Genomic DNA, 26,238 nt, shown 5'->3' with positions numbered 1-26,238 from the left:
TTACTTGGTAGTACACAATGTGGCTAATTCTCAAAGATCTTATCTATACTTTTGTGGATTGTTTTTTTTGCTAAACATCACAATCTACACACATAAGTCTCTAGTGCTGGTACTTTATGGGTCAAATTTAATATGGTCTATGATCAACAGTAGTGGCACACTATACAGATTTATTATATCATAAATGATAATGCTGTATACCTAACTATACTATAGAGACGGCTGCTAAATCCTTTTCACACACAAAAAAAATAAAGACAAAAGATATAAACACCAAATCTTACTTTGTAATGTATCCAATAACCAAGCCTACAATAACCGTTCTTTTGCCGAAATCGAGATATTATAAACATCATTCCACTAACAAAATTAAAGCACATTTTGTTTTCCAATCCTCAAAAAGTAAAAAATAAAAGATAAGGACAACCAAAAAAAATAAAACATAAGACTAAGAAGACAAACATTCATGTCCATATTCTAATTTAACATTACATAGATCACATAACACTACAACCACCAGGATTCTCATCGCTGAACATATTAGTATAAGAATCCGAGTGAGGAGGTGGCATCGGAGGCGGGTGAGCATAGTTGACTGCAGGGTAAGGCCGAGCATACATCATTGGATGGTACATGTCACCACCACCATAGCCTCCATGAGCTGCCGCTTGTTGTTGCTGTTGTAGTTGTTGTTGTTGTTGTTGCTGCTGCTGTTGGTTCATCATCATTTGCATATATTGTTGCTGGTTCATTTGATGATTTGCCTGAGGTGGTGCCTGATAATATCCCCCACCTCCGCTCATCGGTAAGCCTTGAACCGCCGGGTAAGCTCCGCCTTGTCCCATTGGTCCCATCGGAACACTTGGACCCATCATACCCATAGGACCACCTGGACCCATCATACCCATCGGACCACCTGGACCCATCGGACCAACTTGACCCATTGGGCCACCAATCCCTTTGGCACCGTGGTTATTATGATTGCCCTTGTTACCTCCACCTCCTCCTCCTCCTCCTTTGCTGTGTTGTTTGATAAGCTCATCAATATCATGGCCCCCATGGCCACCTCCTTTGGACCCGCCACCTCCTTTCTTAGGCCCACTATCATAATGTTGAACTCCTCCTGCTCCAGATGATTTGACCTTGTTACCCCCACCCCCATCTTTCTTCCCTGCGTCCTTCTTCTTCTCATCTCCTTTACCACTTTTACCCTTTTTGAAAAACCCTAGAAGGCCACTAGCACCACTTTTGGCATCTGTTTTTCCGGTTTTGCCCCCACTTCCTTTATTCTCTTTCCCTTCTTTCTTACCCTTCTCTCCTTTACCTCCCTTTTTACTATCTTTTCCATTTTTACCCTCACTCATTCCCATCATTTGCACCGGAATCTCAAACCCACCACCACCGCCGCCTCCGCCTTTCTTTCCTCCTCCTCCGCCGCCGCCACCTCCGCCTTTGAACCCATTCATCATCATCATTATCTCATTAGGCCCCTTAGGTCCACCACCACCGCCATGATGACCATTCATCTGAGGCATCTTGTTTTGCATCATCATCTTGTTAGGAGGCATGTGATTACCTCCTCCTCCATGACCCATCTCGTCATGGTCATCTTCATCATCATCGAACTCATCATCATCATAATCATCTTCACTGAAATCCTCATCATCATAGTCATCCTCACTAAACTCATCATCATCTTCTTCAGCAAACTTAACTGACTTCTTCTGATCTTTAGCTGCCATAGGCGGCGGCATCTTCATCTGACCACCACCATTACCACCGCCCTGAGCAGCAGCAGCAGCTTTCATCATCATCATTTGCTGAATCTGTTGATGAGTCAATTGCATTGGTTGGCCATGTCCATGACTCTGACCTCCTCCACCGCCACCAGCTTTACCCTTGACTTGGTTACTCTCTTTTCCACCTTTTGGCTTACCGTTTCCATTCATGTTGAGATTTGCAAATTGTCCATTCATATTAGGAAACCCTTTCCCTCCTCCTCCTCCGCCCCCGCCTCCACCACCGCCTAAGATCTCGGCATGTTTGCCTGACTTGCTGAGTTTCTTAACCAGAAGAGCTGGGTCAACGTTCCCTGTGACAGTCACTCTCCCTTGTTCTACATCTGCTTTTACAGAGTAGACGCCTGAAATCAAGGAAAAAACATAACAGAACCAATGTAAGAAAGAGCTTTCTCAAGAAAGTAAACACAATTTGTATGAGTCGAGTTAAAATTACATTGGTTCATGTGGAAAAATTACAAAACTTTGGACTCTATTAGCTAAAATTAGGAACTTTTATGTCAGATTATACCAAGCAAAACTCAAAAAATTCTTGCTGTTGTTTAGGGAAATTGACATAAAAAGAGGACACAAAGAGATGGCAAATCTCAAAACTTTGAACTTCATTGTTTTGGAAAAACTAGCAGTAACCTCTTTGATGTGAGAGATGAAAGTATCACAAAACAGGATATAAAACCTACAGACAACACAGTTCATAAATTTCAGAGCTTTCATATGTCTGAGCTGATAATTTAATAAATAAAAACTAAATATTTATAGATCCATGGATTCTGAGGAGAACCCACTTCATAAATATCAGACCTTTATGTTAATGTTTTGAAATCAGCTTAACCAAATTAACATTTTGAAATGACAATATAGAGGAAGAAAAGACCTTCAATTTTCTGCAACTGTTTCTTCACTTTATGCTTACATCCTTCACAGTGTACGTTCACTTTCAGAACACAAGTCTGCAAGAACCAAAATCCGAACAAACAATTAGCTCTATAATAATAAATCTACACACAGAGAAGCTTGAAGAAAGAGAGAGAGAGAGAGGAAGAAGAGAAGGAGAAGACGTATACCTGAAGTTTCATAACATCTTGTTTATTCATAACTTCTTCTTAGATTTGTATGTTTTACACAGACACAACTCTGTTTTTAGAGACAGAGAGAGAGAGAGAAAAAGAGTTTCAAACTCAAAACTCTTTTGTTCTTCTTTTCTGAGTTTTTGAAGAGAAGAGGAGAGAAATGGTGAGAGAGATTATAAGAGAGAGAGAGAGAGAAGGTGTTTTGTGTAATAAAGGCGGTTGAGAGAGAGAGAAGAGAGAGAAGCTGAAAAAACACACTCAAAACTTGTGTTTTGTTTTATCTTTGTTTCAGGGTTTCTTATTTCTATGTCTCTGTTAAACCTAAGAGAGAGAGAGAGAGAGAGAGGGCGGTGGCACAGGTAGCAAGAAAATCTTCCAACTTTGATTTTTGCAAAAATATCTTTTTTAAATTGACACTTTTTATTTTATTAATACTTAATAATTCAGTTTTAAATTTTTTTTGTACCTTTTGTTTTGTTTATTATATTTTTCTTTGGTTTACAGAGTTGAGGGAAAGAAGAAGCTTAAAGGCAGCTTCTTTCACTTTGGGGCAGAACTGAAGAGTACAGTACAGCCTCACCTTCGTCATTTTGTACTTAGCTGTCTGTATTCATCTTCCACAATACGTTTTGATTATTAACATTAAGGAACACCCCATTCGAATATGTTTTTTTAAGGTTCCTTAACTATACAATTCGTAGCTGTATTTTGTTTTTTGGTTTTTTTCCCTAATTATATTGTCTGTTTATTCGTAATTTCGTATCATCTAATGTGTGGTTTACATGTAAATATCACCTTTATTTAATTGTATACATTGCTCCAATAATTTATGTTTTGTCATGTTGTTATCATGTAGTTGGTTTTATCTATCTACTGTTATAATAAATCGAACTATCAATTGCTGCTATTCGCATTTTGTCAATTACTATTTTTCTGCTCTGTTTTTTTTTCCTTTCTCAAAATGTTAATAATCCATACATTACTAGACAGACGTGTTTAAGTAATTAATCCAGATATTTTAATTAGCGTAAACAATAATATATAGACCTTGCATTTATCTCTAATGAGTAATGGTCATAGCATATTATTACTTGCAAACTTAGATCACTACAATAATTGATGTATGATACAGAATATTAACATGAAAATTTCAGGATCGTAATTATGATTTGTGAATCAATGATTTAATGATCGTTGACGAGAGGGGTTTAGGATCCAATGGCAAGGCAACAAAGCGTCTTTGTCAACAAAACGGACTTGTTTAAACAATATCACTTACGCAAAGTCGTAAACTGTGCAAGTAGTGTTGATTTAAACCATTAATCAAAGACTCCTATAATGCTAAATTATGCGATCTAGATCTTTACTTACATTCACATACCACATAGTCAAATGTTTCTTTCTTCTCATAAACTGTTAGATTGTCATTTGTCAACATAATGTGGTTAATTAACCTCAATTGGTTTAAAATATATATAATTTGATTAAATTTACTAATAGCAGCATCAAACCAAATCGTTTGACAACCCGATTCGAAGACTGAACAATGGCAACTATAAACATAGAATTCGATAACTCGAAATGCAAAACCAAATTCAGTTTTTTCGTTTATATCTCTCACATAACCTAAGACCATGTGCATCGGTCAAGGACAATTTTTGGTCCTTCAAATATTTTATTATTATTTTGATAGTTTCTTAAGATTGTTATGAGCATTGGTGTAGAAAAAATTTTGGTCCCTCAAATAAATTAATCTTGATTTCATGTATTAACACAACCGAATCAAGAATCAATACAAATTCAACAATGTGTTACTGCATTAATAATAATGGAAACTGCAAGCTGCAAAGTCTCTAGCTTTCTCTTTTTCTCAGCATGCGAGTCTCCATTTGCAACACCAGTGGAGACAGGTACATCCACTTGCTTCTGTCCGGAATATAACACCTGCACTTACAATTCTGTAGTTGGACCTCTCGAGAAACCGTCGTAGTAGAGGGAAAAGAAACATTACACCCGCGAGCAGATTAGGCGACAGATAGAAAACAACAGCTATTTTAAATAGTGAAAGTGAGTGCATGGCAGAAGAAAAGTCAGCAGGAAGAGATAAGAGTTCCTAGTTTTAAAAACCACACCATCTGAAACTAGATCGGAGTAACAGATTCCCGTACGAAAAAATAAATGTAGATAAGAAGAGAGAAGATGAGTAGTTATTATGTACCCCGTCTATTTCTGTATTGAGTACAGCAACAGGCATGCAAAAGAAATCAGCATCAGCTCGCATTGGCCAACCTAACCGAAAACAATCAACTGACCTGCAATGTAGAAAAGCATATTTAATTAGTCATAAAAACCACTTATGAGGATCTTTACGATTGTGTGAAAGTAGCTAGATATATATATTACCAAAAGTATTCATTTAAATCATCGTAGTTCCTCCACTGGGAGTGCTTAGACTTCCCTTTTTTGCTTCTTTTGAGCCTCCTGTGAATGGTACAATAACGTAAGTAAGCAAACAAGAAAATGCTGAAAGCAAAAGAAAATGCTCGAAATTTGAAGCCATACCATCTGAATCACTTCATAAATTGGAGTCACAACTTTCCTCAAGAATGCATCTTCCTCACCTCCATAAGCTGGCTTCACATTTACCCCAGCCATAGGACTAACATTCCCAGCCAGCATACCATAGAGTTCAAATGCCATCTGCAAAAGCACGAAATAGAGTAGGAAGGATAGATATATCACATTTAGGAACGCATAGCAAAAATGATATGTGTATTATCAAGAGCAAGCATGTTATAACCATCACTGTATTCTAATAAAATTATAATGTCTAAATAATATCAATTGACATTTTCTCATCAGAAAATACATCAACGAGCACAGATACACATGTTTCCCTTGCATTTCCTGCTGTATAGTTGGCAACCTACAAGCAGAGCATACATTGAAAAAGATTCTCGACATCAGAATTTGCATAAATATTTAGCGACAAACAAAAAATTTATTTTCTGCTCTTGAAGAATACACAGTAACACAAGTTCCCGTCGCTACCAACTTAGAGAGATCATAAAGAGATGAATCAACCATAACCTGAAGATTCGCTGGACAAGATCCATCGTTCACCGCAAGGAAAGCAAATGCCCCTTTCCCTTGCTCTCTTCCGGTTTTAACCCACCTTCCGATTCGAACTTTTTGACCGGCGAGACTAGCTCCGCCGTCTGGTCGACCTAGAATCGATTTAATCAGAACACGGTCGATTTAATCGATTTAACCCATCTCTCCATCTCTGCAATCTGAAGTTTTCCCACAAGAGGAGCTTGATCAGTTTCAGAGACAAAACGCAAAGCCTGAGGATATCGAAAGTCTTCTCCCAATCACTACCTTCCACGTGTCCAAATAGACGGACGAAAAAACGTCGCGTTTGAAGAACCGATTCTTCAGTATTTGGCTATTTTTGATTTATTTTTAAAAAACAATTGCCCAGGAACGACTCAAAACTACGGCGTTGCACATACTCTAAGAACACGAAAACTTAAACCAAAAACTTAATTTTACAACTTTACTGATAATAGAATTTTAAAATAAAAAATAGTAATATTTATTTATATATATTATATAGTAAGAAAAAAAAGGAGGACAATAATGTCGATGGGGTTTAAAATGGGTCATAAGACAGGTAGGTCGCTTCCACTCTTTGCTGTGGATAGAGTTCTCTTGGGCCAGCTTTCAACCACCAATTAGTTCCGAAAATATATAATAATTAAATGAACTACTTAATTTTATTGTATAGTTGAAATATTTTGTGAGTTTATTGTTTGATATAATTAAAATCCACTTAATTGCTAATGCATGTGACGCATGTGCACCACTTCACTGAGATGATAGTAAGGCGATATTTTTCTTCATACACAGTTTAAAACAAAACCCATATAGTATTGCGCTTTGTTATTTTTTAATTCCCATCGTGCAGCTTTAATATTTTCGTAGAACTTTGACTGAGTTGAAGTTTAATAAAATTGAAATAATCCCAACACTAGGCGAGTAAGCGTAGATAAAAATACACGTGTAGGTTCATGACGCTGTTGGTAACTGGTACGATAATTTCAAAAGAGGAATATTCTGAAAAATTAACAAAACCGATGCAACTTGTAAAGAAGACTATTCATATTTAAAACATAACTAACGTTTAGGTGTGTAGTCACATACTTGACGACGGACCTATGATTATATATAGATTCGCATGTCATCGGATCGAACCGTGTACATAGATAGGCATAGCAGGTCGGTCCATGCTGCATCCTTATAAGTCAAATTAACACACGAAAGTTATACTATATAAGTATATGTTTTGACCACACAAAGAAAGAAAGAAAAAAAAAAAGAGTGAAAAATATCTGTAAGAAAACTATGGGATAAGAAAATAGAATTGTTTTTGAGCAATCATAGGTATTTTTAGACAGTTCTTCTTTTATTTTGTAGATAAAATTATAATCTTTCTCTGTTGTTGTATTTCGTCTTATATCGAGAAAGAAACCCAAACTCGTGACGAAACATTGCTGTCAGTTTAATATCTTTTGTCACCTATCACTTTGGTTATTTTCTTCAATTCTTCATTTCTTTATTCTCTAAATTCACTGCTGTTAAAAAGAGAGCGTTAGAATTCGTTAAGCAAAACTGTAGTAAAACTCTGTTTAAGTATCATAGCTCTAAACTATTTCTACAGTTTTTTCTTCTTATTATTAAAGAAGGTTTTATACTTTTCCTTTATCTTTCTTCCACAAAATTTTATCATAAAAGGATTAATTTTTACTTGCTTTTAGTACACCACTATTATACACCTTTGACTAATCAATAAAATTGATAAAATTTTGGACTCATTATAAGATGTGGGGTATTTTTGAAGCACATGCCAATGAGTATCCAAATCAAACTGTTGTTTTATGAACTCTGTCTTTGCTTTTTTAGACGCCATGGACCTATCCTAAATCCTCCTCATCTTACTCTATTCAAAGCCACGTTTAGCCTTGTCAAAAAAAAAAAAACCAGGTTTAGCTTCTAATAAGTTCATCAAAGTGAGATTTGTAGTTTAAATGTCAGTCCGTATGTTATGGCTCAATTCTCAGTTATTTTTGTTAATACATATAGTCATATACACTTGGACGAACAGAAAAGAGTAAAGGTACTAAAGATGACTTAAACGCACCGTTTAGCGTAAGTAACGTAAGTAACGGCTACACGATATTAAAAATTAAAATATTCATTTGAACTCATCAGTTTTACATAGAAAATAAACGGTCATAAAAAGAGACGAAAACAAAAACAAAAAATCGCATACTAACATTTTGAAAAAATTTATACTATGTGACAAAAGCCATAAAACAAATTCATTTATATAGTTCCATTATAAATAAATATTTATCTGAACCTTTCACGAAATTATTAAGAGTTCTACACACATTTAAGAAACAAATTCAATAACAGGTATCACAAATTAAATGGCAATTTTATTTAAAAAAAATGTTTTAAATTATCATAGAAATATCTACCTTTTTTCTCAATTAAAAGATTAACATAAAAACTTAAAAGAAGAGCTTTATATTACTGCAAAGATTCACATGCATATGAATTTTTTTTTTTAAAAAGAGTTTTCCTCATAATTTAAAAGAACGTGGTTTCTATAAAAACTTTGTAACTATTTGGCAGCAATATGATTTTCTTGCCAGCAATTTCATTCTTGTCATCAGCTTTTATCTCCTCTTGTACGAACCATGCTTCCATATCTTTTTTTTTTTTTGTCACTGAAAATATATATTGATAAGCTTGTTTTTAACGAAACAAGTAGAATACAAACGCCCAAAAGAGGGAAGCTAAAGCCGGCGGACGACATAATGTCCCCGGAGTCAAGAGCCGAAGGAAGACGAGATTTCCTCGGAAACTAAGCCCATACAAGAGAAACGATATAAAACTAGAAATACAACTCAGAACTTTTAAACTCAAACTCGAAAGAGCATATAACCTTACACCAAGAACAAAAGCAAAGAGACTTTAAACCGAAATCGAGATAGCAACCAAGAAAGCAACGCATCCTCTTCTTTACAAGAAACTAATGAATGAGATTTATCAAAGATGCCCCAGGCCAAACAAATGATAACATCTACCTCCTCCTATCATAATGAGAGCCAACCTCTCCAAACCAAGACCTCAAAACCCGACAAGCAAGACCCATAATTGGAGAACAACTACGCTTGACTTTCGGATAAGTCGACGACGACATCAACGCCAATGAACACCTAGATAAGAAGCCTTCCAAAAAGCTAGCAGACCTAAACAGGACTCGAAAGCAGAGACAAAGAGAGAAGTCTAACCCCACGGTTCATATCTTTCTCAAAAGCGAGAGAGACAACACGAGCCGGTTAACACCCACAAAGAACCACCACAACCAACACTAAGAAGAGACACTGCCTGCAACTAAGTAAACTATACCCAATTTCAGAAATCAGAACAAACAAAGCTTCCTCTTGGAAAGGGAACAAGCCTAAAAGGAACCGCTGTCTCTGCTGAGTTAACAAGGACAACCTAAAGCCACCATCAAAACAAACTGGGGATATACCAAACGAGCTTGACTTGATGAGAATGTAGCCAAAGGTAACCTAGACACTTTCTAAACAAAGAGACCCAACGCAGCACTACCAAGGATGGGAGAATACAAAGGTCAGATGTTACCGGAGAGAAGGCAAAACACATCTCGGCCGTAATAGAAGCCGAACAAACCGTCTATCATCATCAACGACCAAGGCCAAGGAAAAACCAGATCTGAAAATTCATTCAACAGAAACATCGACGAGACAGGGCAATCGCGGCTCACCATCACAGACCAAAAGGAGACGAACCTCGGGGAGCTCTCACCGATAACGGAGAGAACAAAACCTTGACGCCATTCCGAAACCTTCGAAACCGGATCCGCCGGAGGAGACTGAGAAAGGCTCAACAACAACTAGACATTAAGGAAGCAAACATAGGACGACCCTCTCACGACTCCGGCGAGAGGCGCCGGTGGCCGGAGAGGTCAGAAACGAGGAGGAAACCTTGGCGGCGGCTAGGGCGAACGAGTCTTCACGAGAGAGAAAAGGGGTTTTTTTTTTTCTCAATTTCTTGTTTTTTTTCTTGTCACCATGCTTCCATATCATCTGCAGGTTTTTATTAGCAATCCTAGTAGAATAGTATAATAATATCTTTATTAAGTATATATACAAATTGTATATATACTTTTAATATACTTGAAGAAGATTGGTCGTCTTTTAACTAGTTTACGCTATTGATGAAGAGTTCAACTACAAAAAGCAGTTAGAACCTCATGGGCCATCATCAAGAAACCCATTCTCAAACGTAAGTTACTGAATAGTGAATACATCATAACTTAGTTTTCGTCTACTTTTAAATGTGTTTTCGGCTATGAATTATTCTGATTTCCAAATTTTAGTTTTGAAAAGTTTTTCAGGATTAACTACTACATAATTTAGTCTAAATGATTACTTCAGACAAGCTAGAATACTTTTGGATTTGATACCACGTTAAAAATCACCATAAGAGGGAATTGAAATATAGTAGTGTGAATTAACATCATAGGAATGAATGTGGTAGGCAGATAAATTAATGAAAGGGTTTAAATTATTGCTACTCCGAGGAAGAAGACTTTGGTTCCGCTTCAACAACAGGTTTGCCTTTCTCTCTTAGTTTAGCAATGGAAGCCTTCATTTCTTCTTTGCGCTTCTTGCTCGCCAATACCTTGGCCTGAACTCCGCTCACGGTTGGGTCTTTCTTCTCCTTGGGTGGTGGCGGAGGCGGCCGTCTAGCTGCTGCCATTGCCTCCTCCTTAGCGGTCAAAGCGTTCCAACTCCATAGCGCCCCGCCTAGCCCCAGCACAATTGTTCTGCATAAAGATCATTTTTGGGTATGTTTAGGCATTTTAATCATGGTTCCAAAAAATAAGAAGTCGATCCGGTTCAACCGGTCTAACCAGCTTTGCAATATTTTTTTATAAAAGTAAAAAAAAAATATAATAAAATATAAACCCTTCAATACATAACAAATTTTAACGTTTGCCAAATGGTAAACAAATTAATAATATTTAGAAGAGTGTTTTGGGTTGATGAGCAATGTGGTGGTTTTGGATCATGGATATCACCCGAACCAGACAGACGACCATTGCGGATATAATTTTTAGTAAATTGACCAAAAACACAAAAAACTTAAGAAGTTCAACCTAGTATATAAAGGTCAAGAACACGTTTTCACAACAATTTAATTAGTACCCATGAATGAAACAATTACAAACTCAACGAAAATCACAAAAACCCACTTTAGCTTATTCCAGTTCAAAAAATACATAAGCTAATCCAAAAAAACCCAATAGAAGAACCCCAAATACAATTGGATTCAAAGCCTTCAATAGGAATCATAAGAGCTAGAACAACAATTCACAGCTAGAACAACAACACCAAGTCAATTCTAATTCTAAACCCATAAGCCATTAATCACGGTTCTAATTCTTGCTAATCAACAGCCAAACCCAATTGCATAAACCCAATCACAATTTAAGCTAGAAAAATAAAAATTTAAATCATACCCATGATCCGAAGTCGTCGATCGAAGAAGAAGTGGGAGAGAGAGCGAAAAGAGCGATAAGAGAGAGAGATCGAAGAAGAAGAAGATATTTTCTTAAGAAATCGAAAGATGGGTTTTGTTCATAATGAAAAATTGGTATAATTTGGTATTCAAAATTAATTCAATGGTTTGGTTTGAGTTAACCCATAAACTCATTTTAATCCAATCCATTTCAACCCAATCCACTAAACTCATAAACCAATTTAACTCATTAACCTATTAATACTCAAATTAACAACTCAATAAGCTTTTAGATTGGTTTGGTTTTGAGTTAATCCATTAATTTCAACCCATTATGACACCTCTATATACAATTATGTAAATGGTGATGATATGTGATTTCAACGGTTTTCATAGCTAGTTAACTTTTAAAAATGTTTTGACTTAATGTAACATTTAGTTTAATTCTGTCGTTCTACATTTTTACCAACTAGAGCTGCAACTGAGACCTAATATTTCATACGGAGTTTATTTTCTGTTTGTTTTGTCAAATATTTTATAACATTTAGTTTAATTGGAGTAATTAAATTAACCGACCCTAGCCAGATGCATAGTATTTATAAACAGAAAAAATATATAGGTATAAACATAATATATGATTATATATATATATATATATATATATATATATATATATATATATTCTCATGAAAATAGGGATTTGTATACGACCGACCAACAAAAAGAACAAACACAAGAGCTTAAGTGTTTCACGTGTTAGGAAGGTCAAATGACGAATGGGAAGATACGTGTGGGAATACCGACGAAGTTTGTTAGTAGTCTAAATCTCAAATCAAATTACAAAAAGCAAACTTGTCAACACCTTTGACTTCATTTTTGAAATATATATTTCCCTCAGAACTATAAGTTTATTTCGCAAATTGCAGACATGAAGCACATGTATATTAAACCATTTTCGTATCACGTTTTTATAAATTTTTCTTTACCATAAAAGATATATATTGGTCACAGTATCTTATTACTGGGACAACAGATAGATGAATTGACTTAGAAAAAGATCACTCCCCAACAGATATAGAGATTGACACCATATATAAATTACTGATCATTTGTATTGATGATATAGACTAAAGATATTTATTTATATTTCTTTAACTGATATTTATTTTTGTCAAAATCTGAATTTCTAATAAATCATAAAAAATGTGAAAACACAAAAAAAGTTAAACAAAGCTTTATGATTCATATCATATCATGGGGCTTAATATCGAAGGTGTTGTAACTCTCCACACGTTTCTAACACATACATAAAACTGGATGAATTTCACTAGCTTTTGGATTCTATATATTTCTTATTGCATTAGTTTTACAAATATAACTTTGGAAAAGATAATATGGTTAAATTAACAAGATACAATGGTAATTGACATGGCATAGATTCATCTAAATTCAATGTGTTCATATGTGTATTTCCATTGCAAAGAAACTCGATGCGTACGTGTTGCATCGATCATGTGTGCTTTGGACTTCAACACGTACGGTGTTTAATCCGTGTGTGGTTGGCAAAAAAAATTGTTGCTCTCACTCCTCCTATTCTCCTAGTAGGATAAAGTCATAAACTGAAAGAATCTGTCAATAGGGAAATGAATGATTAAAAACTATGGTAAAAAGAGAGGGAGACTCAATAAGAAAAGATGGTAATATTGTAAGGATGTCCACAGCTGGAAGCTTTGGACTGCATATCCAAAATTGGGTCACAAAACTTTTGAGTACATAATAAATATAACATGTACATGGTGGTATCTATCAATGTCTCTATACATATATATAATTATTAAAGAGAGCTTTGTATTGTTTGGAATTAGGTACAAATGCATCAACTTTTGAATCTATATGAGTGTACATATGTGTGCAATAGACATATATAACCTCACTCTCAAGGACACCTACCCTTACATACCACATAAGTGACATATCACTAAAAATATCTCTTTTCCAAAATGACTCATTCTTGTTGATGATAAGATGGTGATTTTAGTGGTTCTTGTTTGTTTTATTTTATTTTCCGTTTTGGTTTTTTCATCTTGATTAGTTAGTTTTTTTCATCTTGATTAGGTTTTAACAATTTTTATTTTATTGAGAAAATTCACATGAACTTACGTTACTTACCCACTATATGCGAGGAATGATTCATACAAAATTATATAAGTGGGGAATAAATATCTTGTACGTAGTTATTGTATTTCTATATAGTACTATTCCAACCTAAAAGTGTTAAAGCCATAAAATTGGTTGGTAACGACTAACGAGTAACAGCGAGCATGAAAGTTAGGTGATGGAAAACGTTTATTTGTTTTTGCTTTTTGTTTGTAAAATTAGTTATATCGCCTCAATTTAATTAATCTCAAACTATGGACGTTCTGATACAAACTGTGCATAACACACAAATGACAAATCAAAGTCTCGTGTTTCAAACAAGCTTTAACCGAACTGCGAGTCTGCGAATTTGTTTTCGTGTACCCTAACGGCGATTTGGTCTATGGCCTATAGAACCATAGATAGGGTTCGAAGGGGTTTTACAGGGTAAAAACCGTAAGAATAGAAGAATATTGGGGCAAAAAACGAAAAAGGGTGTAAAAGAGAGCAAATCCCAAGGATCAAGAAAAGAAAAAGAGAAGGGAAGGCGAAGTAACGCAGGCAAAATACTTTATTGGGTTTGGCTAATAAGACATGAAGCAGAATGAAACATCTGCTTTCGTCCGAAAAAGAGGGAAGTCAGATTCCAAAAACTGCACATACATTGTTTACATTCATGTATTACTACTGTGTGTTCATATAGGTAGCAGAGTTTCCTGTTTTTTTTTTCTTTCTTCTTAATGTTATTATTATTTGATCTCTCTCTCTTTTCCTCCCATCATAGACTTTCACTTTTGTCCCCCTCATGTTCCAACATCCTCAGTAACTTTATTTACTCTCATTAATCTCAGATACATACATCCACATCAAGAGTTGTTGTGTTACAAAAGAGTCATGTAGATAGTCTCATAATCATATAATAGCAAAGGAAATTATAATTGCTCTAACTTTATTTCTTTCCACTTGTAAGTAACTCCTCTTATATAGGACACTAATTGAAAGATTTAAACCGAATGGACCGGCAATCTTTTTGGCTGATCAGAACATATGTACGAAAAAATTTAACCTTTTACTTTATATTTGATTTTACTTGTTTACCCCATGTCTCTCATGAGTCATCCACCGATTGTATCACTTACTTACACTTGAAATATTCTCTGCACTTTTCTTTTACCAGCAACTTTACTTTTTTTTGTCGATTGCAATTTAAAACCATTTACACCGAAAGCTTTTTCTTTTCAATGTATAGAAAAAGAAAAATAAAGTACTTATATTTGTTGATAATAATGCAAAAGAGTGGTGCACAAAGTTCAAGTGTTTGTGTCGATGTTGGACAAGACACATTGACAAACGCGTTTGAAACATGTCAACGAAAACCACAAATCTTTTAAAATTTTAATCTAATTTGCAAAAAGCTGCTAAACGGTCGAATTGCATTTAACACGCACTCTATACAAAGCAGACCAAACTAGACACAAACCTAATTCTTGTTCACAGACTAATATATTAATCATCATACCTAATTAGTAGAATTGTATCTAAAACTCGAAACCAAACTTACAAAATATAGCGCGTCTTCTTTTTCTTGTTCATAACATTATTGAACATGGCGCAAACCAAGAAAAGCTAACAAATTAGTAACAATTGTCTGAAATTTAACACACAGAGGTTCAATAATCAACAATTCTATGAAAGATATCACACAAATTAGACCCATCAAAGCTAAACTTTTAACCTTATGTTACAATTTCAAGGAATAGTTACAATGGCCTTACCCAAGGAACTAAATTGTGTTAATCATCTGACTCTATTCCTGTATCTTTCTCCTTCTGTTTCTCCTTCTTCTTGCTGAGTCTATCCGAGTATCGAGCAAACACAGCTGACAGCGCGGTCTTCACAGTTTTCTCGGGCTCTTTCTTCTTGCGTTTTCTCGAGTCTTCCACAAAATCTTCGTCTTCTTCAACAGGTTCCTCTGAGTTCACCACATCTTTCTCAAGTGGAGCTTCCGGGACTGTAGGTTCAATAACAGTAGGGTAGCTTGGAGTTGCACGCTTGAAAGGCTCATGGAATGTATCATACAACCGCTTCACCTGACGTTTATAGAGTGACTTCAGACCTCTCATCACAAGATTATTGAGATTTCGGATAATAATAGACAAAGGGAAATGTACCTTACGTTCGCCAATCCCGGGACAACGAGCTAAATCTTCCATGGATGCATCCATTATATGAGCAAGAGACTGCATAAAACATGTTTTTAAACGTTTCCAATATTAGTCTGAAGAATCATTGAAATCACAAAATTCACAATAACAGGGAAAAGTTTTATAGCTCAACCCCAAATGTAGAACCAAGTGTAACTACATCGCTCTTGTTCACATGTCGGATGCTTGTAAGAGAATGGTTTAGCTGCAAACAACAAAATACTCCATGAAAATTTACAAAGATGACAAATAAATTGATTACGCAGCCTAAAAAAGAGTGTCCATACCCGTGAAAGATAATCAGTATCCATTTGGCCTTGGATGAGATCAGCGGGTTTGTTTTCATAGACTTTTATCGTTTCCAAATAACGGGCACATTCTGTCATGCTGCAAAAGATTTCACGAGAAGCAGAGTGATTGAAAATGTGTTTTCATATTAGCTGCAAAATAATTTGATTAATAGATATATAGATAGACACCTCCAGGCGCACAATAAAGTGCAATCATGAAGTAGAGCGGTTTTTGTTACTTCAAGCAATGGTTTAACCGTATCTTCCTGTGCATAAGTGATTCATGAGACATTAATGAAAACATCAGATGCAATGCTACATGATAGCAGCACTTTCACTTCAGATATAGCATCAAAATATGGTTTTAAGACATACCACGTCGACATGGCAAAGAACAACACGGAGCTTGAAATTCTTTTGTAGTTCCCTAATGCGGAAATAGAGGTAATCCGGATGTAACAGATGATACCGCAAGCTGCAGTGAATTCAGATATTTCTAGTGTGAGTTTGTGACTTTAGAGATATGATAAAAATTTGTGAATCTTAGACTAGAGTTGCAGAGTTTTTCACCTTAAATACAAAGCGCAAGAGCTTTGACCAAGCACGTAATCCGGAATAATATCTGAGAAAACCCATTTCACATTCCTGATATGTTTAAGAAGCGGGTTCCCTTTCTGTACAAGAAATACAACTCAGATGGGTTCCAATAGGAGAAGATGCAAAACTGAAAATCATTGGGAGGTTTATTAAGTCTCTCCTCACCTGTCTATTACTAACGAGAATTGCGTTACGAGTTTGACTTGTGTTTGATGGTAAAGAGCCAGTAGTAGTAGAAGAAGATGACGCTCCATCAGTTTGAAACGTTTGGCTACAAACAAACGCAACACATGGAAGTTTCAGTATTGCAATCATCACAATGAGCCATAAAAAGGGTTATAAACAGTAAAGGTTTCGACTTTTCAATCTCAAACTCCAGAGAACTTGATCAAACTAATCTAAAATCAACAGATATTATCTAATTCCAAAGCAATTCACAAACATATATAGATATAAAACACCTTGAAGTGGGCACCTGAGAAGCGCCCGGCGGATGTGAAGAAGAGGCGGCGGCTGAGGAAGGTGGAGGAGGAGGAGAGTAGACGTCGGACGATTTGACGAAAGCGAATGCTTGAGAGAAACTCTGGGAAGGTTTGAAAAAAGAAGGAGGCGTGGACTTCGTCTGTGAGCTTTCCAATACTTCCTGGTACGAAGGCACACCAATTAAGATCTGGGTTTTGGGTTTATTAGCAATCTGTTGATGAACGCTTCTGGATTTCTCACCGTCGTCGTCTTCGTTCGCCATTGAGTGATCGAATCTCCCAAAAAAGCTCTCTTCTTTTCCCCGGACTCTGTTTTCTCGTTCTCAACTTCCTCCTCCAAGAACGAAGACTTTATTGGGCCTAAACTGTACAAGCCCAAAGCCCATTACTTGGTGTACCATACCCATTAATTCATTGTAAGGTGTTATTTTTTTTTTTAATTGATAATGTAATAACGTGTTTTAATTTATAGACGACAAATAAAATATTAGTAAGGTTAATGGAGCCAAATAGGATGGATCTGTTTCGCATTGATTTCACATGTGAAACACAGCATTATAGATTAGTTATCTATTAATTAAATCCTTCTGGATGGAAATTGACTAATGATTATTCAAAATTTCAAACCCGATGAGATCCGTGACCTGACTGGAAACATACATAGTTGGCGGTCAATAATTTTCATATAAAGAAACCAAATTTGCATGAAATTATCTACAATAGTGTGTATTATTTCTTCTGGAAAGGACTAAAAGTTTTTCTTTCTTTTTTTCTCAAAACATTCCAGAAATATGGATCTCTTTCTATAAAGCGTAGTGGGTGTTTTATATTCAAAACGACATGTAATCTTTGTGTGATAAAACTATGAAGTAAAACTCTGGTTAAAAAGAACCAAACACATGATAAACTAATATGTCTTGTGTATACTTCTGTAATATTGAGAGATAGCTATATTCTATTCGAAGCGAGGAAAACAAAACTATATTCTATTAGCATAATATTTTTTTAATCATGGGATAGATAGCTAATATTCTTTGTCGACGAATACGACTCTTTTTTATATTAAAAACCCGAGTTACCCACTTGCACCACACCGCACCTCATGGTCCTCATCACTGTCCGATTATATTGTTTATGCCTTTTTTAATAATACATTATTAATTTTCAAAAGTAAATTGCATTATCAGATCTCTTACTGTATATGTACGTTACAGAAAAACTTTAAACAATACAATAAATTTTTAAAAAATAAGGAAAATGTACTTCGTGTTTATCAACAATCCCAAACATGAACAAAAAATGAGAGAAACAAAAAAAAAAAATAGTTACAAGGGCTAAAAAAGCAAAGCCAACTAAACCGGTAATCTCACCGAACCGCTAGCTGAGCCACTTGGACCGGCCGATTTAACCGAAGTTCCTTCGCCGTCTTTATTGACTCCTCCTCTATGAACCGAAGAGTTCCTCCACAGAAACGACGGGTTTCTTAGAAAAGCCCACCGGTCTCCTCCACGTACCGAATCACCACCGGTTGAATTCGGTACAGCATTTGCTCGAACGCTTCCGGTACTACCTAGTCTAATTGAACCATCATCACGATTCCTCCATAGAAACGACGGCGTTTTACGGAACAGCCACCGGTCAGACCGAGCCCTTGTCCGATCAATCGTTTTACCTCTCCTCGAACTCCCTCCCCTAGGAAGATTCACAAGACTATTAGACCGGTTTAATTTCCAATCATTCATTATCCTCTTCCTAACATCTTCCGGTAACCGGAGAGTAAACCGTTCGGTACATTCTCCCGGTGGAACCACCGAATGTCCCGTTGTATGCCATCTCGAGAATTTAACTCGTTTGAGATCCACCGGTACACCAGGTAATCTCCTCGAATCGATTTCACTCGTAACCAATTGTTCCGGTACAGGAGCAGTAGTAACCACCGGTTCAGGATTCACGGCCACTTGCTGCAATTCAAGATCCGGTTCAGTACCTCCCGGTTCAACCGGTTCATCAGCAACCTGTTCAGCAAGATTCGCTCTACAAACAGGACAAGTCACATGAGCCTCGAGCCAAGCGTCGATGCAGTGAGGGTGAAACACGTGATCACACTTGGGAAGCAAACGCAGCGTTTCGTCGTCTTCGAACTCGTTCAGACAAATCGCACACTCCAACTCACCTTTACCTAGCTTCTGCGTCTTCACGTCAGAGTACAAGAACGTGGGGAAAGTCTCGACGACCGAAGCGTCGAGACCACGCGCTGCCGCGTTGACTGTACCTCTGGATCGAACTCCGCCAGCTGGAGAAACGCCGGCGTCTGGTACGCCGGAGCAGTGGCGGAAGTAGATGGAGAAGAAACCCATGAAGAAGAGAGCAGCGATAAGGATCACGACGATCACAGCCATGGCTGGACTTAGCCTGCCGTAGTTGTAAGGTTGGGTTGGTGAACCGGGCTGTGCCTGACTCGCCGCTAGATCCGCCGTTGATAATAAAAGCAAGAGAACAAACGGCAAAACGCCGGAGAAAGCCATATGATCGGAGCTTCTCATGTTTTTTTTTTTTTTTTTTTGCCGTTTGTGTGTATTTTTTTTTTTGTTGGCTCTTGGAGAAGAAGAAAGTGAGTTTTAATTATAGCGTAAAAGGGAGTTTTGAAGAGATGTGTATAAGTGATGACGTCAGTAGTTGTGTCAGTCTTTGATTTCCACGTGGCATAGAGGAAGGTTCCTCCAAATCCAATCAGTGGATATTAATTTTTCTTTCTTTTCACACTATATATATATATATATATATATACTACTTAATTTGCAAATTTTTCTCTCTTTTGTTTGGTTTCGAATTATAGAAGTATATAAGTTTGGTGTTTATTTCTATGAATTGTGAAACATCATCCCTAACACATTTGTATTTTAAGTGTATGTATTTGTGAGTTGTTGAGTGTTAGCATCGTTCTTTTCAGTTTGTTAATTTATATTTTTGTTCATGGCTAGTTTTGCATAGTTTCCACAATTTTGTGTAATGGAAGTCGTTGCCTAATTTTTATTAAATTATGTCGAATACCGATAAAGTTTCCACAGTTTTCTTTTCAAGTGTATGTATTTGTGAGTTGTGAGTGTTACCAACTTAGCATCGTTCTTTTCAGTTTGTTATTTTCTGTTTTTTTGTTCATGGCTAGTTTTGCATGGTTTCCACAATTTTGTGTAATGGAAGTCATTGCCTAATTTTGTTTAATTATGTCGCATACCTATAAAGTTTGTAAGATCACCATTGCTTTCTTTTAGTTTTCGTTAAAATTTTCGGTTTCTTTCGTAATTTTTTTATTGACATACGCATTTTAGGACAAGACGAATATTTTATAAATACATAGCCATCCATTTGCATCTCATGTGTAACATCACATTTTGTAACCCATCTGTTATATGTACCACTTTTTTAACGAGGTGATTACTTGTGTTTAAAACTATGCTTAAACTTCTCTATCGTCGTTTTCACTTCGTTGGATGTCACGGAAAGGACTTCTTGTTTTGGGTTAAAAAGTTTCAACGGCTATTTAGAATCCCTTTCATACATGCTAACATGTAGACTCCTTTTCATAAATTATTTAGATTTTAGATGTTTTTAGTTATTTCTATCAACAAAAATATCTTGTGATAAAGAAAAATCTGAAAACTTGCCACTCAAGTAAAAGAAACTCAAAAGAGACGACAAAAGTCCTAAAGAATCGGGTTCTCCAATTAATAGAATAAAACCTTCATTTTTAGGCCATTGCTAAATAGCAAGTTGTGTTTTTTTTAAAAGGCCATCAGCAAAGTTATGCCTTCAAAAAACAATTGACGACAAATAAAATAAAGTATTAATTGGAATGTTTTTATAAATATATTCGGCTCCCATAAAACAAACACTTTAGCTAACGTTGTTGGACCCCTGTGGGTCTGCGTTGTGAGTTAAATTTATTATCAAGGAAGATTTGAAAAGTATGTTTGATACGATATATATAAAAAAAGATAAGTAATCCAGGGGGGGGGGGGGGGGGGGGAATTCACATAAGTTTATTCTAACTTTCACTTGACCTCTACTTTTTATTTTTCGTCTTTCTAATATTCAGATTAAGGTTGCAAATTGCAATTATATATTAATATATAGTAGCATTGATTTTAATAAAAATAAAAACTTGAATGTCGATAAAGGAAAAAGAATCAACGGTCGATACGTGGTGGCTTTATTATTGGTAAATTGGTCATACTCGTCGGGTCAAACAAGCGAACGCTGACTTTGTTTTTGTTGGTCACCAATAATAATAGTTATGACTTTTTTAAATAAGTAAAAACAGCACGCATTCCTTACCACACTGTTTTCCATCGCCACGCATAAACCACTCGTCGTTTTGTGCCAACACAGAAGTAAGAAGAAACGATTGCAGGAGAAGGCTGGCTACACAATCTTACTTGGTATCCCTAAAAAGAAAGAAAGCTTTTTGTTACTTATGTGAAAAGGAAATCTATTAAAATATGACGTAAACAGCTTCATGCTTTTTCCTCAAGAAAACCAATTGAAGCATGTGAATGTTGAATGCTTTTTTGACTAAGTTCCCTCGTGTTTAAATACTTAAAAAACCGGTAAACGCAATTTAATCATGTGAAATATCAAATCTTATTTTATTTTACCTTAGAAAGGCATTTGATAAGTTATGATTAGATCAAAACCAAAAAAGTGTGATGTATAATTGATGCATATTTTAGCAACTTAAGGTTTGATGTACTCAGATGCATGGATGCATATATCTTTTATAGACAACTTCGATTACCTCTGGTTTTGTATTTTCAGGATTCTTGGTAAGTAGGTATTGGCACACCTGAATCCTCTGTGAGTTTCTTGTAAGCGTTTTGCAGTGTTCTCGTTACCGGTCCAACTTTTCCGTCACCAATCACACGCCCATCAATCTTCACAACCTGTAACACAGAAAAGTAAACAGAGGAGACTATGCTTAATGCTTATTTTTTCCATAGTTTAAGTTACACCCCTTTACAAAAGTTAATATCTTTTGGTTAGTGAATGTCATAGATTCAGGTGCAGAAAAGATGTTTTATTCGTAACCTACTAGAGACTCTACATACCGGGCTTAGTTCTCCCATAGTTCCTGTTGTCCAAACCTGAAAAACAAAACCATTGTCAGATTTTGTCTTGGGAAAGAGAGAGAGGCAAGGCGCATATAATTCAATATGACCAAGCTGAAAGAACCTCATCAGCTGTGTGGAACTCGGAGAGACTGATTCTTCGTTCTACTAAGATGAACTTCTCTTTCACCACAAGCTCCATGACCTTTATAAAGATCGAAAAAAAGAAAGAAAGATAAGAACGGTTTATATAAATCCTCAATAACAGAATTTGAATATCTCTCCCTACAGTAGTTCTGGTTATGCCAGGGAGACAGTAATCTGCGTGAGGAGTAAGAACACAGCCTTTCTTCACCATGAACTGTATAACAGAAAGTAAATAATTAAAACAGCCTCAGCGTTTTCAACTTTCTATCGAATTCTCAATATGAAAGTGTGTGGATGAATTGTCAGTGGAATACTTACAATGTTTGTTGCATTGGTTTCAGAAACATAACCATCCTTGTCAAGCATAATGGCGTCCGCAGCATTCGCATTGTTACTTTCAATCTGGTTGTTCCGTTACAAAGAAAATTAATCTCACATAAACAATGTCAGTTCTTGAACTTTCTTGTTTTGAAGACAGTACCTTTGCTAGTATGTTATTGAGAAGGTTGTTGTGATGAATCTTGGAATCCAAATTCTGAAAAGAACAAAAAGATATCTAGTATAATTTTGACAGACAAGACATAATCAAGATAAAATGTGAAGCCAAATTCATACATTAGGTGAATTGCGGCGTGTAGTTGCAGTCACCAGCACTATTCCACCATCATTGTCATACACCGGTGGCTTCCACTCGGCAAGCACTACAATTTTAAAAGAGCAGAACACATTAAAGACCAAGAGTAATCATCATTTTCAAATCTTGATGGTTAGCATAAAGCTGAAAGGTTACCAATAAGTGTGCATCCATATTGATTAAACGCAGGGCTCATTCCAGAAGATACCTTAATCAAACAAGTTTTATAGTTTTCTTTAGACTAAATGGTCGAGAGGAAAACAAGATCTTCTTAAATTTATTTCGAAGAAAGTTGATATAAATGTAATATACCTTTTTGCCTCGAGTTAGAGACAACCTGATATGTGTATTGTCAAACATACCATTGGTTATGAGAGTTGTGAAGATTGCTTCTTTTATCTGCATGTTTTACCACAATAAAGCTATCATGGTAACGTTGTTTTAACAGAACGAAACTTAGCATAACGATCATCAGATGCTAACCTCTTCACGCGCTGGAACATTGTCGAAAGCCAGAGCTTTTGCTGAATCACATAGCCTAATCCAACATCATATAAAACAAGATTGCTTAGAAAACTCTGCTATTGGCTTATTGGTTTCTGCATTTGACAGTTCGTACCTATCTAGATGTTCTTCAAGCTTGAATATCTTCCCCTTGTAAATCCGGAGTCCTTCCCATACCGAGTCACCGCCTTGAACAACCGAGTCAAAAACAGAAACCTAAACAAGAAGAAGAAAAAGAAAATGGTCACTGTTGACAATGCAAATCACAAACATGAGTTGTTAGAGTGTTGTTCCAAAATTTCAAACAAACCTTTGCCATATCACGAGGCAGAATCTCATCACCAACCCATGCAAGAAGTTTTGCATTTTCAGGAACTGGGAGAGTAGGAGGAGGCAAGGGACTGCTCAATAGGGAGGACCTATGCTTCACATGGCTCCTAAGAATGTTGTAAAGCGGTAGAGTTTGCTCCAACAAATCGTAATGAGACAGAGGGAATGTCTGAAAAACAAGAATACCAAACCTGTTTAGATCGAATTCAGAATCATTAACCACAACAAAGCAGAGCCTTACCCGAGGATACTCTTTTGGAGACGAGAAACCAGTTGATTTATGCACACTCTTGTACCACCATGGTGCCCATCCTCCATCTTCTGGTATAGGGCCAGCTTCCCATCTTAAGAACAACATAAGAAACAAAAGAGAAATTATAGTTTCTACTTTTGTAAATCACAAGAGAAAGCAAGGAGAGGACCTACTTAAGCATAGAAGCTTGAAATGGAATGTCCAAATCATTGCAAAGACCGCGTAATGTCGTCTGTTTACATATGGATGGCATAATATGTAAGGAGTAGTGTGTAGATCATTAGATGAATGAAATCTTTTTTGGTATATTTTACATATTACAGAAACAATACCTCAGGATCTCGCTGAAGCTCATCAGCATCGATGACTGTAGGTGGAGTTCCCATCTGACATAGATCACTGTATATAGAGACTAATTCCCCCAAGCCTAATTCGAGAAATGATGGAGGGTGTACCTTCTCAAAAGAAGGCTGCAAAAAGGATAATACCTTAGATATTTAGATAACACATTGACTAAAGATCATGAGATCTTAAAAGCACAGTGGATCCAGGCATCAAGATAAGAACCAGTGTTTGATGAGAAAGCTAACCAGAATGTTAAGAGGATTGCGTATTAATATGAAATGCTTTCCTTTACTCATCAGCTCACTTGGCAAACCAAAAAGCCTTTGTTTCGAGATATGCTGTAAGAAAAAACAGAACAATACACTATCTTTTAGACAAAGTGACAACAAAGAGAGTGTGAATAATATGATTCTTGAAGCTTTTCAAACAGAGTTTTTCACCTTACAAAACCGGTACTTCTTTGATCCTGATCCATATATGACATCTTTCACAACTTTATCTCCATTGCACTCCTATTTCAATTACAAGACTGAAACTTACCTCGCGGTACTCAAATAAAGACAAAGACTAGTAAGGCTAAATCCTAATCAGGCACTAAATAGAGAGACATTACCATCTTGGAGAGAACATCGTCTCTGTATGGCCTATCAAAACCTGTAGCTTTAAGAAAAGCTCCATATAACGGCTCATCGACAACTTCAGTGTCATCTCTCTGAAAATGTGGACACAACATCAGAATTGAGATTTGGCTTTGGATAATCATAAACTTAAGAGGCTTTAGAGCTAACATTCATATTCTTGGAGAAATGAATTGTCAAGAAAATAGAAAAAAAAAAGTTGGGAAGGTACCTGAGAAAAGGAGTACATAAGGCTGGTGCTGAGAGATCTTGGTGCAGACCATGAGTGAATCACCTCTGGTTCTGTCATTGAAGACGGTGATCAAACCAAAACGGAACTCTCAACTCTGGTCTCTGTGATTACAAGTTTTAGTTATTAATAATACCCACTAAAGTAAGTGAACTAGTGAAGTGTAAAGTGTGTCGATATAAACAAACAACACCATACCCTCCCAAAAATATACAAAACGACAAGAAATTGGACAGAAACCTTGCACGCATCTCGATTCTTTTTTATACTGTATATTCTTATAATGTTGCTTGGAATTTAGTAAGAAAAAAAAGATATTCCTACCAACTTTGTAAGTGTTGCCACTAAAATAGAATAGAAGCGCTTGAAAATAATGCAAGAGATCCCAATTTAATAGTATAGGGAATAGTGGTTGAATCATCGGAATTCGTCATCCCCACTGTTTGGTGGTTTCCTCATCGTTACATTGACTTTTAAAAAAAAAATTCTGATTATCTGGACACGATGATACGGCGAAGCCCCAGCGAGATTCTTAGGAGGTGTATTCAACTTGACATTTTAAGTGATTTGTATAAAAGTTACAAATCCTATATTATTCAATCATGAATTTTAAAAAGTCTCTTGAAATCCACTGTTATTGAAATGATGATTTTAAAATCTACTTTAAAATCCACTGTTATTCAAAACAGTTTGTGGATTTAGATTTTAATAAGTTGTAGGGATTTTGGAGGATTTGAGAGGATTTGTTTAGTTAAAAATACACAAATCCAAATCTCATGGTTTTAGGTGGGATTTCAAAGAATTTTACTATAAATCATATCAACTTCCCTAAAATCTATCAAAATTTCAA

General features: G+C 36.0%; 4 protein-coding genes, 1 long non-coding RNA gene and 1 pseudogene across 8 annotated transcripts; all 6 read right to left on the bottom strand.

Annotated features, from left to right (window-relative positions):
* Nucleotides 1-324: 324 nt before the first annotated feature.
* On the bottom strand, nt 325-3,477 carry LOC104744656 (heavy metal-associated isoprenylated plant protein 34). Its single transcript, XM_010465739.3, has 3 exons — nt 2,864-3,477; nt 2,674-2,749; nt 325-2,143 (listed from the first exon to the last, which is right to left on the bottom strand). The coding sequence occupies exons 1-3, from the start codon at nt 2,891-2,893 to the stop codon at nt 498-500; spliced, it is 1,752 nt and encodes a 583-aa protein (XP_010464041.1). The 5' UTR covers nt 2,894-3,477; the 3' UTR covers nt 325-497.
* Nucleotides 3,478-4,590: 1,113 nt separating this feature from the next.
* On the bottom strand, nt 4,591-5,569 carry LOC147926204 (uncharacterized). Its single transcript, XR_015582981.1, has 3 exons — nt 5,432-5,569; nt 5,273-5,350; nt 4,591-5,181 (listed from the first exon to the last, which is right to left on the bottom strand). It is a non-coding gene; the product is annotated as an uncharacterized LOC147926204 (long non-coding RNA).
* A 4,841-nt stretch (nt 5,570-10,410) lies between these two features.
* On the bottom strand, nt 10,411-14,733 carry LOC104748022 (uncharacterized). The gene is made up of 2 exons (XM_087489146.1): nt 14,729-14,733; nt 10,411-10,799 (listed from the first exon to the last, which is right to left on the bottom strand). Exons 1-2 carry the CDS (start codon nt 14,731-14,733, stop codon nt 10,544-10,546), a joined length of 261 nt encoding a protein of 86 aa, XP_087345272.1. The 3' UTR covers nt 10,411-10,543.
* Nucleotides 14,734-15,209: 476 nt separating this feature from the next.
* On the bottom strand, nt 15,210-17,522 carry LOC104744655 (DNA excision repair protein ERCC-1). 3 transcript variants are annotated; one of them, XM_087489296.1, is made up of 10 exons: nt 17,376-17,482; nt 17,183-17,345; nt 16,887-16,992; nt 16,695-16,798; nt 16,500-16,599; nt 16,314-16,390; nt 16,122-16,221; nt 15,968-16,039; nt 15,802-15,870; nt 15,210-15,720 (listed from the first exon to the last, which is right to left on the bottom strand). In XM_087489296.1, exons 1-10 carry the CDS (start codon nt 17,464-17,466, stop codon nt 15,424-15,426), a joined length of 1,179 nt encoding a protein of 392 aa, XP_087345422.1. In that variant the 5' UTR covers nt 17,467-17,482; the 3' UTR covers nt 15,210-15,423. The 3 variants fall into 3 exon arrangements, with proteins under 3 accessions (XP_087345422.1, XP_010464040.1, XP_087345423.1); XM_010465738.3 differs by having other exon boundaries at nt 17,183-17,522; XM_087489297.1 differs by having other exon boundaries at nt 15,807-15,870; nt 17,183-17,466.
* Nucleotides 17,523-18,364: 842 nt separating this feature from the next.
* Nucleotides 18,365-19,951, bottom strand: LOC104744654 (E3 ubiquitin-protein ligase ATL6 pseudogene; annotated as a pseudogene). The gene has a single exon (XR_015582163.1). The product of XR_015582163.1 is annotated as an E3 ubiquitin-protein ligase ATL6 pseudogene (transcript).
* Nucleotides 19,952-21,390: 1,439 nt separating this feature from the next.
* LOC104744653 (branched-chain-amino-acid aminotransferase-like protein 1) lies at nt 21,391-25,545 on the bottom strand. Its single transcript, XM_010465736.3, has 20 exons — nt 25,371-25,545; nt 25,135-25,233; nt 24,962-25,033; nt 24,767-24,859; nt 24,509-24,646; nt 24,350-24,408; nt 24,165-24,267; nt 23,904-24,092; nt 23,709-23,809; nt 23,573-23,627; nt 23,402-23,488; nt 23,246-23,297; nt 23,071-23,156; nt 22,937-22,990; nt 22,774-22,857; nt 22,598-22,669; nt 22,433-22,513; nt 22,309-22,344; nt 21,999-22,143; nt 21,391-21,648 (listed from the first exon to the last, which is right to left on the bottom strand). Exons 1-19 carry the CDS (start codon nt 25,446-25,448, stop codon nt 22,015-22,017), a joined length of 1,668 nt encoding a protein of 555 aa, XP_010464038.1. The 5' UTR covers nt 25,449-25,545; the 3' UTR covers nt 21,391-21,648; nt 21,999-22,014.
* Nucleotides 25,546-26,238: the final 693 nt, after the last annotated feature.

The sequence above is a fragment of the Camelina sativa genome, chromosome 15, assembly GCF_030686135.1.
Source record: "Camelina sativa cultivar CO46 ecotype springtype chromosome 15, ASM3068613v1".
NCBI classification, from domain to species: domain Eukaryota; kingdom Viridiplantae; phylum Streptophyta; class Magnoliopsida; order Brassicales; family Brassicaceae; genus Camelina; species Camelina sativa.
The sequence above is the reverse complement of the archived record's forward strand: the minus strand, read 5'-3'. Positions and strand labels throughout refer to the sequence as shown.

What these genes read in the sequence shown, in the direction of transcription:
- LOC104744653 (XM_010465736.3), bottom strand. Translation starts at nt 25,448, where the DNA reads ATGACAGAACCAGAGGTGATTCACTCATGGTCTGCACCAAGATCTCTC. An exon ending in TTATGTACTCCTTTTCTCAG is followed by an intron (nt 25,234 to 25,370) that starts GTACCTTCCCAA and finishes CCACATTTTCAG; the next exon opens with AGAGATGACACTGAAGTTGT. An exon ending in CTGGCATAACCAGAACTACT is followed by an intron (nt 22,514 to 22,597) that starts GTAGGGAGAGAT and finishes ATCTTTATAAAG; the next exon opens with GTCATGGAGCTTGTGGTGAA.
- LOC104744656 (XM_010465739.3), bottom strand. Translation starts at nt 2,893, where the DNA reads ATGAATAAACAAGATGTTATGAAACTTCAG. An exon ending in AAGATGTTATGAAACTTCAG is followed by an intron (nt 2,750 to 2,863) that starts GTATACGTCTTC and finishes TGGTTCTTGCAG; the next exon opens with ACTTGTGTTCTGAAAGTGAA. An exon ending in ACAGTTGCAGAAAATTGAAG is followed by an intron (nt 2,144 to 2,673) that starts GTCTTTTCTTCC and finishes CCTTGATTTCAG; the next exon opens with GCGTCTACTCTGTAAAAGCA.
- LOC104744655 (XM_010465738.3), bottom strand. Translation starts at nt 17,466, where the DNA reads ATGGCGAACGAAGACGACGACGGTGAGAAATCCAGAAGCGTTCATCAA. An exon ending in TCTCAGGTGCCCACTTCAAG is followed by an intron (nt 16,993 to 17,182) that starts GTGTTTTATATC and finishes GTTTGTTTGTAG; the next exon opens with CCAAACGTTTCAAACTGATG. An exon ending in ATACTGATTATCTTTCACGG is followed by an intron (nt 16,040 to 16,121) that starts GTATGGACACTC and finishes TGTTGTTTGCAG; the next exon opens with CTAAACCATTCTCTTACAAG.